This window comes from Euleptes europaea, chromosome 4, assembly GCF_029931775.1.
Source record: "Euleptes europaea isolate rEulEur1 chromosome 4, rEulEur1.hap1, whole genome shotgun sequence".
Lineage (NCBI taxonomy): Eukaryota > Metazoa > Chordata > Lepidosauria > Squamata > Sphaerodactylidae > Euleptes > Euleptes europaea.
Genome location: NC_079315.1, coordinates 98989402 through 99002332, shown reverse-complemented (window position 1 = coordinate 99002332; position 12931 = coordinate 98989402). Strand labels below are relative to the sequence as shown.

General features: G+C 43.1%; 1 protein-coding gene across 1 annotated transcript in view; it reads left to right on the top strand.

The window, feature by feature from the left end:
• Positions 1-12563, top strand: part of NDUFS4 (NADH:ubiquinone oxidoreductase subunit S4) — a 52856-nt gene extending 40293 nt beyond the window's left edge. Inside the window, exons 3-5 of the mRNA XM_056849045.1 lie at positions 4112-4284; positions 6869-6942; positions 12346-12563. Of these exons, the coding sequence (XP_056705023.1) occupies positions 4112-4284; positions 6869-6942; positions 12346-12449 (351 nt within the window). The 3' untranslated portion in view covers positions 12450-12563. The remainder of the gene's footprint in view (positions 1-4111; positions 4285-6868; positions 6943-12345) is intronic.
• Positions 12564-12931: the final 368 nt, after the last annotated feature.

Below are 12931 nucleotides of genomic sequence, written 5' to 3'. Positions count from 1 at the left end.
CATTGAAACGTCGCTTTAAAAGGACAGGTTCCTCTGTCAGGAGCTGAAGCCATGTGGATGAAATGATCACAATGGAGTGTTGTAATGCATTTTCCCGAAGTGTGAGAAATCAGTTTGTCTAGACGGAGAGTGCGCCTACAGGGAATAGGAATTTTAGAGCTTCTGTGCTCTTTTAGGTGTCAAGTATGTGAGAGAAGCCAAGCTTTTCTTTTTTCCCCTTTTTAAAAAATTCTATATCTTTGGCAACAACTCAGCTATGCTGCAGTACCTTGCATGTCTACCATGAGCAAAAAAAAAAAGCCCTGAAAACAACCCGGCATTTCTGTGTCAGGACAACTTGGGCTTCACAATCCAGAAACTCATTGTCCTAACCAACTGTCTGTTCAATTGCCAGCTTTAAACTGGGGGGAGGGAGAGGGGGGGGAGAGAAGATATCAATAAACAATTGCTGTATTCCCAGAAGGCATGGAAACTTTGCCTGTAATGAATCAAAAGTACAATGAGCTAGCAGCATCGTGCAGCTATTTTAAATTATTAAAGCGGGCCCTGTTTTTCTTCTTACTCTGGAAAAAAAAGGGGGGCTTTCAGAGGATGAATGGATGCCATGCCACTGGTGTAAAGTTTTAATTGTTAGCTTCACCCAATCACATGCTGAGCATCTGTGCCTTGACTTTTTCACATTAGACTTGATCTTTTTTTCCCTTTCTTGAGAAGTAACTTACAAATATAACAGATCTCCCACAGATCTAATTTAAAATAGTAGCATGGGTTACAGTGGATTGGAGTAATGGAGGATTTGACACCACATCTCTAAGAGATATGATGCATACATGCGTGATAGATAGATGGCTAGATGGATAGATAGATAGATAGATAGATAGATAGATAGATAGATAGATAGATAGATAGATACAGTTTAATTTCCTTTAGTGAATAGAATACCTCCTTGCTGAAATGTTGCTTTAATTTGGAAGGTCTCCCTGTGCCCAGCCTTTCTGGAAGGTTAACCATTCAGCGTTCGGCTAAGAGATGGAAGAACTAGGTTCAAATCCTCTGCCATGAAAGCTCATTGGATGACCTTGGGCCAGTCATTCTGTCTCAGGCCAAGGTACCTCATAGGGTTGTTGTGGGGATGAAAGGAAGATGGGGGAGCAGTGTTGTAAGCTACCTAGGGTTTTGCATTGGGGAGACAAGTAGGACATAAATGGACCTTTCCCTATCATTTTGTTGTGTGAGTGTGTGGGAGGGGGGTTGGTAGATGTGAAGCCATGGCTCCCATTTACTTCTTTGGTGGTAGAAAGTGCCGTCAAGTCACAGCTGACTTACGGCGACCCCGTAGGGTCTTCAAGGCAAGAGACGATTGGAGGTGGTTTGCCATCGCCTGTCTCCATGTGAGCTGAGAGAGTTCTGAGAGAATAGTGACTGGCCCAAGCAGTCAGCAGGCTTCATGCGGAGAAGTGGGGAATCGAACCCGGTTCACCAGATTAGTTTCCACCGCTCTTAACCACTGCACCATGCTGGCTCTCCTGGTAGTGGTGTTTCCACTGACCATGTGGGAATATTGGAATGGTGACCATTTTTGTGCTGGTATTACCCTGTTGAGTGCTACCGTGAGCGCATAAGATCCTCATTGCCTCATGTTGACGCCGCAGCCATCTGGCATAGCAGAACCAGAGCATTCCTATGCCAATACATGCTAAGTCCTGGAAAGAGAAAGCAAAACGAATAAAATTTGAAAAGGTGTTTAAAATCCAAGAACTAAAGCAATCGGAGCAACGCGCATAAGAGGCGAGGGCTTTCGATGCAGCACCACATGTATTCAAAGCATACGATCCAATCATGTTTCACAATTCACCTAAATCTGTCAGAGTTCTGCATATTTGTTTTCCCTGAATAGTTCCTTCCTTGTTTTCCGCTGTCGTTTAATTTGTTGGGTGTTGGATGGTATATTTCTGAGACACACCTTGGGAGAACATTGAGGGGTGGCTTTTTTGGCCTGTCAATGAAATGTTAAGATTTCTCTGCTTTCTGTGCCTCAGCCCCCGAGGCTATGTTTGTGTGAAAGCGGATATATCTCCAGTTAGTTTCTATAAACAGACAAGCCAGGGCAATCAGAGCCTCTCCTTCTTCTTACTGCAGGTGAAAAGCATTGTGTGGAGCACAATTGGTTGCCCAAACAACCCCTCCAATATTTCTTTTTTAGCACTCAAATGCCAGTCTGTCAAGAGAGAGTGTAGTGTTGTGTGTTGGCAACGTTTTTGAGTAATAATTGGTGTGTCTTCATATTTTGACTAGACCGGTGTTCAAAATAAACACTGCTTGTGCTCAAAGAAAACATTTATGATTAAATTGTTAAAATATTTTGACAGTTTGCTTTAGGTAGTCTGAGCTCAGCTTTTACGTGTTGTAATTTCCTGTGGGTTCCCCCCCCCTTTTAGTTCTAAATACAAGACAAACATTTCACACTTGGCAGTTGCGACTGATCCCTCCGAGTTTATTTTATAAAGTGAAACAAAAAAAATGGGGGGTGAAGAAATGTCTGTCCCCCACCCCACCCCAATTGTCTGGTGAGAATCTGAAGCGCTTTTAACCTCTGCGACAGAAGAGAGGCTAAAGTTGGTAGCTTGAGGCTTATTTTTAAAAAACCCAGTGTGCTATTTAAACTTGTTTGCCTCCTTCAATTCAAGTCATGTCATCACTGGTTTGGATTAGTTGTGTCTGCCTGTAGTTGGGCCTGTCCCAGATCAACTTTTGTTCCTGGAGAGAGAGACGGGAAGAGAGTCCAAGCCTCTCCCATTGGCATCGAATTTAAGAATCCAAGACGGTGGCAGTTCTGAGTTTGCTTTTGCAAGCTTTTTGCGGTAGCTTCTGAAAAATGAGGTGACTCGTGATCTGCACTTTCATCAACAGATGCTGGGGGACTAAGATGGCGGGGGAAATTATACTGAATTGCTGGGAGATTTTCCAGAAAGTCTTTCCTTTTGTAGCCCATCAAGTCCCAACGGTGGAGCAAGCCCATTCTTTGTCTAGAAAGTTTACATGTAAAATTGGAGAATGGGCAAATGAGAAAGAAGAATGTATGGGGAGCAGGTAGAACAGATACAAAACAAACCCTTCCCGTTTGTTTGATTTAACCTTGCAACTTGAAGTCAAAGTTTTGTTCGCCTTTCTCTGTTTACCCATGAATAATAATAACATGACTTAGTTCCTTGAAGCTTGACTCATAAAAATGGCTGCAGTGGTTGGTACTCTTTCATGCAATGATTTACAGCGTCTTCGGGAAGATGATATTCTTAAAAGGTTGGCCATCCTCTCCCAACAGCGGACAGGATTCAAAGGGCCAGTTTTGGGGGGGGGAGCTTCTAAGTATACACCGGGACATCAGAGGGTGCCCGCTGCTACCGCAGCCCACTTTTAGAGCAGAAACCCGCCCCTGGGAATCGATTGTAACAGCCTGTAATGCCACCTACGGATCTGCGGTTTGAAGAGGGCTGGCCTTGATGCAGCCGTGGAAATCCTCAAGTGTCGATGCAGAAGTCTTTAGACTCCAGCCAGATTGTTTTAAAATTTGTAAACGGCTTTGGCTTTTGAGCCTGACCTTTATAGGAATCTTCAGAAATCTCAGGATAGAAGTCCCAACAGCCTGTGAACTGCAGGCTTTGCAATGAATAATTAAATGTTTGACCATGTTTCGGTAAACCTCTATATTCCACATCCTCCAAATTAGTAGCTCTAAGGTCACTGCACCTAGTCCAGTATGGGTTCTTGTGTGTGTGTGTGATTTAAAAACAGATTCCTTAGCAGTGATGGCCCCAGAAGAAATATCTACAAGAATCAACACAGTGAAGAGGATCGCTTCAAACCCACCCCTGCAACCCGTTATCCACTGTAATTATTACTTAAAATGAAGATTGGGATTCAAACAGGCCTACAAATAACCTCATTGGTGTGCTGTCCTGCAAGCTAATAAGCAGTTAATTTTAAGAATTCTATCAGCTGCAGAAATATCAGACGTATTTTTTCTGGGTTATATGTTTCATTTCTATGAGACGCCTTCTTTGAGTCTTTTAGTTTGCATATATGGTCTGAAATGGTCTTTTTTTTTTAATAGGACATTACACCATTAACTGGTGTACCGGAGGAGCATATTAAAACCAGAAGAGTTCACATTTTTGTTCCAACCCGTAATGCCATGCAAGCGGGTGTAAACAACACCAAAAAGTGGAAGATGGAATTTGACACACGGGAGCGCTGGGAAAACCCACTGATGGGATGGGCGTCTTCGTAAGTATGCAGAGCCTAGCATACTAACCCTAACCCTAACCCTCTCAATACATGGTCTGTGAACACAGTTGAATTTCTTCATCATGTGATTTTGTAAATCTGGCAGTCCCGTTCTGTCTTGCCTGGCCCACCCTGCCTTTGTTGCCATCGGCTGATCTCTTCTGTTGTCACAGTAGAGCCCATCAGACAGATGTTGCAGCCCTTCCAGCTGCACTTTGGCACAGCTGCTCAAATGGCTGGATTGCTTAGGGCATGGGTTCTCAACAAGGGGGGGATTTTAGGGTTCCAGGTGGGGTATTGGGACCACTATTCAGCAAAGTGTGATGTCCTGTATATTATGTACAATCTGTAAAATTGTAGTTTGTTTTTAATTTAATCTGCGACATTCAGTAAAGTTTATGACTATCTTGGGAAGGGGGGGAATTATATTCCGAACAATGGTGAAAGGGGGGGATGGAGCAAAAAAGATTGAAAACCACTGGCTTAGGGCTAGGCAGCAGCAGAGTATTAAAGGGAGCTTTGAAAGCCATTTTCATTCCAAGCCCATAACATACCGGGAGTTGTGTTAAGTTATACCTTGTTGATGCAGGTCACGCAAACTGCACTCAACCTTTTGAGGAAAGCAGTTTAAAGGAAAGAAATATCTCCTTAGCACAGGCAAGGAATCTGTATCCCCTGCCTTAATCGACAATATGGAAATAATAATTGTGACCCACTTACAGGGTGATTGAAAGGGGTGATGAGCCAGTGTCTGCGAGAATTACTTGGAATACTGTAGCACTGCTGCACAAATACTAAGTGTGATTATGGCAGGTCCCTTTTGAAATCAGGTTTTGGCAGACGATTCCTGGGCCTCAGCGACCATAACAGTACAAAAAAGGGTTAATTTGGTAGGTGCCATGATTATTCTGCTGTCCTAAACATTTGGCACACATTTATACTTCCATTGCCCAGGGCATGCTACAAAAGGCTGGAATGTACCGTCAATTCTGCTAATTTAATAGGGGAGGGGCCGTGGCTCAGTGGTAGAGCATCTGCTTGGCATGTAGAAGGTCCCAGGTTCAATCCCTGGCATCTCCAGTTAAAGGGACTAGGCAGGTAGGTGATGCGAAAGACCCCTGCCTGAGACCCTGGAGAGCTGCTGCCGGTCTGAGTAGACAATACTGACTTTGATGGACCAAGGGTCTGATTCAGTATAAGGCAGCTTCATGTGTTCATGTGTGTAATAGTGAGTGACTTCCAAAATGCATATTGGTATGTTTTTGTGATGACATAGCATGCAGCAGCACCTTGAAAATGTTATGGTCATGTTAAATTTCATTTTAAAACCCTGTGAATAGATGGTTTTAGCTATGGCTTCAGACAAAAGGTAGCATACAAGCATCAGTTCTGTTCATGATGAGTTGTTTCTGATAATCTGTCAGAATGTGGTCTAAAGTTAGGGGATGCTGAACACTTTGTAGGAATTCTTTTTTTAAAGAATCTTGCTTTCCTTCTGTGACCTTGGGAGGGGTTTTTATATCTTTTCATAGGCACTTTAACGATCAGTATGTATTCTCATGAATTCTGAGAATTTATTGTGCTTCCCCTGGTAGTACTAGAAGTTCTATTTTTGTGACTGTTGTGTTATTCATGAAAGAGGCATTCTGAAAAAAGAAACTACTACACGCGCTTAGCATTTTGGGCTGAGCTGGATGTTTCCTTCACTTGGAGAGGGAAAGTGGAAGGTCAAGAATTCTTGGCTCTTCCGTGGTTCAGTATTTTTTCCTATGTATAAAAATGAACTTGGGCTCCAAGTAGAGCTGCAAGATTTGAGTCCAGAAGCACCTTAAAGGCCAGCAAGATTTCGAGGGTATCAGCTCTCAAGAGTCAGGGCTCCATTTGTCAGATGCAAGTATCTGACTCTTGAAAGTATTTGACTCTCAGAAGCTTGTACCCTGGAAATCTTGTTAGTCTGTAAAGTGCTACTGGACTTGAATCTTGCTCTTCTACTGCAGACCAAAATGGCTACCCATATGAAACTGGGTTACAGCATGGTGTAGTGGTTAAGAGCAGTGGCCTCTAATCTGGAGAACCAAGTTTGATTCCCCACACCTCCACATGAGCGGATGACTCTAATCTGGTGAGCTGGGTTGGTTTCCCCCCTCCTACACATGAAGCCTGCTAGGTGACCTTGGGCTACTCGCAGTTCTCTCCGAACTCTCTCAGCCCCACCTACCTCACAAGGTGTCTGTTGTGGGGAGAGGAAGGGAAGATGATTGTAAGCTGGTTCGAGACTCCTTAAAGGTAGAGAAAATCAGGGTATAAAAACCAACTCTTCTTCTACAAGTAGAAGTACTGTTGCTTCCTGCTTTCTGACTTGATAAAGTCCATTCTTTCTCTATACTCAACCACACCTGTTGGGATGCTGTAGATTTAAAAGCTGACACCTTAAAGTAGGAACGCTTGAATAGGAATAGCATGATTAAATGTTTCGGTTCTGTAGTTAATTTTAATATGGATTCTTTGAAATAAGCAGTACAAAGCCTTGCTTGGATATTAATTTGCTTTGTATTTTGAACCAAAGTCCTTTTATATTTTACAGGGCAGATCCCATGTCCAATCTGCTTGTAACTTTTGCTACAAAAGAAGAAGCTATCGCCTTTGCTGAAAAAAATGGTATGTACAGTAGCAACATGCATCGGCCTCTACCCCTGAGCATCACTGTATGGGAAGGGTGATTTGATCGTCTTATCAGAGGGTGTACAATACAGTTGCATTGAGGCTGTTTCAGCGCCGTATGGCTTCTGACCGGGTACCAGCACTCCACACAGGCAATTCCTCTAAGTATTGTTACCCACCCAGTTGCCTCACACTTTCATGGAGCTGGAATAGCAGCTTCCTTGCTTCTGCACCTTGAGACACCTTACAGAAGGGGCCCAGTACAGCAGTTATAGCTTGTTACTTGCCAAAGTACCACCTTGCGAGTTGCCGAGCATACGTTTCATGTAAGAAACGTAAAGGTTCCTTAAAGGTGGGCCAAGGTGTATTAAAGAGACTCAGGCCTTGCTGGTACATGTTTCTCAAGCACCTACCGTTTATAGTGGGGTTCTGAGAGAACACCAGGTATTTCTCCCTGGCGGGCAGAGAAAGAGAACAGTTCTTCTCTTTCCCCTCCCTCTCTGTGACCCTTGCTCCCCTGCCCACTGAGAAATTCGTCCCTTGTATTGTGTGTAACAAACATCCCAGGCAAGCGTCTCTGTGTGTAGCCAGCCTGGAATGCTTGGCTCGGATGCTGCATTGTGCTGCGGTTTCTGCCTTTCCAGACCAGTTCTTCCCCAGTGAGTAGGGTTTACCATCGTTGGCCAAAGGGCTGGGTCACATCGTTGAGCAACTTTGCTGCCACGGCCAGAAGCAAATATATTAAGTATCCCATTCCGGTTTCGTACTTCGTGGTTACTACTTAAAACACATGATTTGTGGAGGACATATCACGTAATGCCTCCTTTGTGTCTTGCTATATAACCTGGGGTAACTGGATTATCCTGTCATCAGACATGAATATACTTTATTTTACAGAGACCACAAAGCTTTATATATATAAAGTTTGACTCAGATCTTGTAACTCAACTGCAGTAAGTTGGCACGGTTTGACGTCAATGGGGCATTAACATCCAAGCGTACATCCTTGAGAATTCTGTATATTAGGAGGGAGACGCTCTGCTATTGAGCATATTTACGCAAAAGCAAAATCCACTGAACTTGGTGAGATTTACTTCAGAGAAAAAAATTAAATGCTGGGGATTCTTAAGACCTTAAGTGCCGTCAACGACTATGGCGACCCTCTGAATGAATGACCACCAAAACATCCTATCATTAACAGCCTTGCTCAGGCCTTGCAAACTGAGGGCCGTGGCTTCCTTGACTGAGTCAATCCGTCTCATGTTGAGTCTTCCTCTTTTCCTGCTGCCTTCAACTTTGTTAACACATGCTTAATACAAATGTAGGATTAAATGTAGTTTGGCGCTGTTGCTGAGAGACTCTGAGGCGGCGCTCCAGTCGCCTCACGTTGATATCTGTTTATTCGGGAGTAAAAGTGTTTTAACTAGCAGCCTTCCCAGCTGAACCAAAGCCTGCTTTGCATCTGTCACTCTTAACATCTTAGCGTGAGCCTTTCTGAAGAGGAGGATTTCTCCTAACTATTCAACAGGCCCTTAAGTGTTGGCATAAAAAAAATCTCTGCCCTTTTCTTTATCTTGTTTCCTAGAAATATTTGACAAGAAACTTCAGTGCTCACTGAAGTGAGGAACCAAGAGGCTTGGCCTTAAGCCCAGTGTAAGTGTGGGTGAGGTACGAGCTTCCCTATCTGCTTGTGCCAGCGCACCTTTATCTTGGCCTATGGAGCCTCTTTAATTCCATGGCTCTTCCTCCTGAGCGCAGACGTTGCCAGGCAGATCGGAGGATGCCAAATTATGTGGTAGTTTATGTGCTAGTTTATAACACTTGGGGAACAAGGGGCCATTAAACTCATTTTCACTCACAAACTCTGGAGTCAAAAGTTGAACTTGTCTCCAGGGGAATGAAGGCGAGAGCGTAGAACCCTGGCCTGTCTAATATCTTCCCGCTTAGTCTATTTATTTTTTTTTACTTAAGGGTAAACTTTCTTCATGCTTATTCCTAATCATGAATTGTACTGTAGGTATTTTGTAAAAGATATCTCCTTATACTGGAAATTACAGCACCTTTGTTCTAGCAGGGCTTCACCCTGGGTGCACACAGACAGCCATCCTGAACATCCCTATGGGATTTTGTGAGTTCCCCTGGGGGTGTGGAACTCACAAGTGTTTAGGGAACAACAGGGCTCACAGTGAGTCGTATTGTGACAATCTTGAGCTAGCCTAAGGCTTAACGGGGTGATGTACACCGCTTTGCAATGCCTGAAAAGGGTAGTTGCTCCTTAAACTATAGAAAAGCCATCATCCAGACCTAGTTCCAAAGAGGCTGTGGATCTATTAAAGGACTGTAATTTTTCACATTTGGTTTTTGTAGATCACCATTACTTCTATTCAGTCTTCTGTGGAGCAAGTTAGGTAAAATTGAGAAAAAGCGATTTGCTCAGATGACCAGATACTAAGTTTTTGTCATGTTTATTTGACTTTCCCCTGGTACTTCATGGCATGGCTTAGTTGTCTGGTACTATTTATTCTGTACTCTGACCTTAAGTGCGTAGTTGATCTGTGGGGAAGGGAGGCAAACTCAGTTGATAGTTTGATAAAGAACTAGTCCCTTTTGGTTTAAAAAAATGTAGAGAAAACTTATACATCCATATCAAGATGTAGCTGACTCTGCATACCAGTGCTGTGAAGGAACATCAGGGAAGGACTTGGCCCTGTTTGGCCCTCCATCAAAACTGACTGCTGGACTAGGTTGACCACTAGTCTGATCCAGCAGGGCTCTTCTTAAGGACTTGTGTCTGTTGCCTGATAAACTGTGATTTGTTGGTAGGTGCTAAGCTGGGATTCTAAACTGTGGTTTGTTCCTGGCTTGCTAACTGCAGCTTGTTATGCAGAAATCAGTAGCTCCATCCCTCCTGGCCTTCTGCATACAGAGAAGCTAGCACTAACTAACAGAAATTGTGCCGCATTAGCTGTATTCAGGTGTTCTGTGGACACTCCCTTCTTTCCTCTGCCTTTTCTCCAATTCCCTCTGTCCCCACCATGATGGCTAATAGTGCAGTAGCCTAATAATAGACAAGAGAAAAGAGAAAGAAGCTTGGGCTTGCCTTCTCCTAATCTGCACCCCTCCATTCTTCTTCTATGTGTTGCCTCTGGCCATTAGCAAGTAGGCTGCGTGTATTGTAAGGCTGTGACAACAGTCTGGTGATGCAAAGTAATGTAGGGTAGCAACTTCTCCTGCTCGGAGGCAGGAAAAGAGACAAGCAATCAAGAAACTGGGATTTATGAAGAACGTGTGGTCTGTTATGTATGTCTGGTAGACTAATTAAAGTTTGTAGCAAACTGGCTTAAGACCACAATTTATTATGGCTTATTAATGCAACCATACAGCTTTTAAATGATTATTGTTGAAGCCAGTAAATGTATTTAAAATTCTAATTTGCCCTGATGAAAATTCACCTTTAGTAAAGGTTCATACTGGGTAAAGTATTAGCAATAAAGGCATGATCCAGCCCCCCACCCCCCATGCCACAACCACATCACATCCCTCCTATGTGTGCTACTCTGTTTCCTGTTGTCCCGTTCAGTATAGTGAAGAATGATGTGCGCGTGTGAAAGAGAGAGACTATTTTGTCCCCTAAGTATGTTTTTAAAGAATGAAATTGTGTGTGTGTAAAGTGCCTTCAGGTCGCAGCCGACTTATGGCGACCCCTTTTGGGGGTTTCCACGGCAAGAGACTAACAGAGATGGTTTGCCAGTGCCCTCCTTTGCACAGCAACCCTGGACTTCCTTGGTGGTCTCCCATCCAAATACTAACCAGGGCTGACCCTGCTTAGCTTCTGAGATCTGACAAGATCAGGCTAGCCTGGGCCATCCAGGTCAGGGCAAAGAATGAAATTAGAACTTAGAAATTTAGAAATTAGAACATAATGGCAGAACCCTCTTGATCATGCAGAACACCACTCTTGAGTTCCCCAGTTTACCTGGCTCCTATTAGAACACACTATCGTTTAGCGCCAGCCAAATATCTGTCTGCTATCGAGCTAAATGAGCAAAGGAGAGCCCTAACCCTGGCTAGAGGGTCGGCCCTGCCCTCAGCAATCCTGGAGGGAAAGTACAAGAAGTTAGCAAGATCTGAGTGGGCATGCCCTTGCGGGTCAGGTGAAATGGAAAGTACTAGTCATGCTCTATTTAGATGTATCTACTATGAGGGAATTCGTCAGAAGCTAATTCTACCTCTTATTAGCACAATGGAAGCCAGTTCAGAGGAAGAGAAAATTAAATTCCTCTTATGGGAGGGAGACTCTCAGCGATCTTTCCAAGTAGCCAAGTATTGCTCTGCAGTTATTAAAATTTGCTCGGAAAAGGGTATTAGTGATTTTTAATCGATATGTGCCTATGTGAGCAAGGTGATTTTTAATTGATATAATTTTATCTTTATTTTGTATATAGAGATTTTTTATTATGTAATCCGTTTTACTGACAAGGTTTGCAGCTTATCTGGCTATTGCCGTAATAATAAAATCATTCATTCAGAACACCACTCTTTGGATCCCGGCTTGTATGTGTTAAGAATAGAACAAAAGAAACTTTATTGCTTGCCTCTCTATCTTTCCCCCATCCCAATGCCTTTCCAAACCTGATCAGAACCTGAGGTTGTCTTTGTTGCCCTTTCATTGAGTGGCTGCGAGGAATCCAGCTCTTGTGTACCTTCCTCAATCCCATCCATTGTTGATAGAGTCTTCTGTGGTCAACATCTCCCTGCCCCTGCATCATCCTCATATGGAGGGGCTGCTTCAGCTGCGGAATCTGTGAGCGGGCTAGAAAAGGAATCAGGTTGGCAGTGGCTGAAAACTCCTTGTGCCCTTTGATGCCACCCCTTTATTTGAAGCTGCGGAAGCAGTTGGTACTGTCTACAAAAGGCCTAACTGAGCAGCTGATGCTGATTTGAAGGCCTCTTAATAAATTCTCCTAAGCTCACCTCCTTGTTCCTCTCGCTTTCCTTGTGACATTGTGGCTCTCCGCTACCAGGCATATTTTCTAAAACTTGGCCTGACATCAGATGAAGAGGTGTAGATGCATAACATTACAGGACTTCTTGTGTCAACTGTCGATGCTGGTCTATCAGCAGGAGCGGCAGAAGTCGGAACATGCAGTGCCCGAGATCTGACAAACCTGGGAACAGGTGTATGTCACATTTAAGGCATATCTGTCTTAAAGGATTATTCTCCCCTGCCTTTTACAAAAGAATAAGCGAGTAATTACATATTGTATATCAAATATGTTGGTTATTTCTTTTTTTGTTAGCTCTTAAAAGCTTGAAGTTGCCTTTGTTTTGTGTTGCACTTGCTCAGTCTTATCGGCTGTTATGTGTGTTGTTTAGAATTCTCAACATGTTTTTTCCTAGGCTGGAGCTATGATGTTCAAGAGCGGAGGATTCCAAAACCTAAATCCAAGTCTTATGGTGCAAACTTTTCTTGGAACAAAAGAACAAGGGTGTCCACAAAATAGGTTGGCATTGGCTGTGTCTCTGCGTCTGACTGTGAATAAAGTCAGCTGTGCTTGTATTTATAGTCCATGTATAATACATCTCTTAATCTCCTAATAAATTTGACCTTTAAACTACTCATGCATCTTGTGGTGTCTATTTAAAATGTTTTTGAAGTCTCCAATTGAACCTGTTACAAACTTCCCTATATTTAGAGAGGAGATTTGGGGTGTTCATACCTCTAGGAAATTGTTGTACGTGGAATTCATTAAAAGGAATGCTTGAAATGAGCTGCAACATTAAAGATCAGGCCTTGCCTTCTGGAGTAATTTTATAGTTCAATAAGGTGTTTATATGGCCATCCTTTCACAAAGAAAGACTGTTGATAAATATTCCTTTGGGAGAAGGGGGTTATTATATATAATAGGTTGATCAGGCTGAAAGCCAGCAGAAGTCAATACCTGCTTATTGTTTAAAATGTTCTGTAAGCTATATTTTTTTCTCA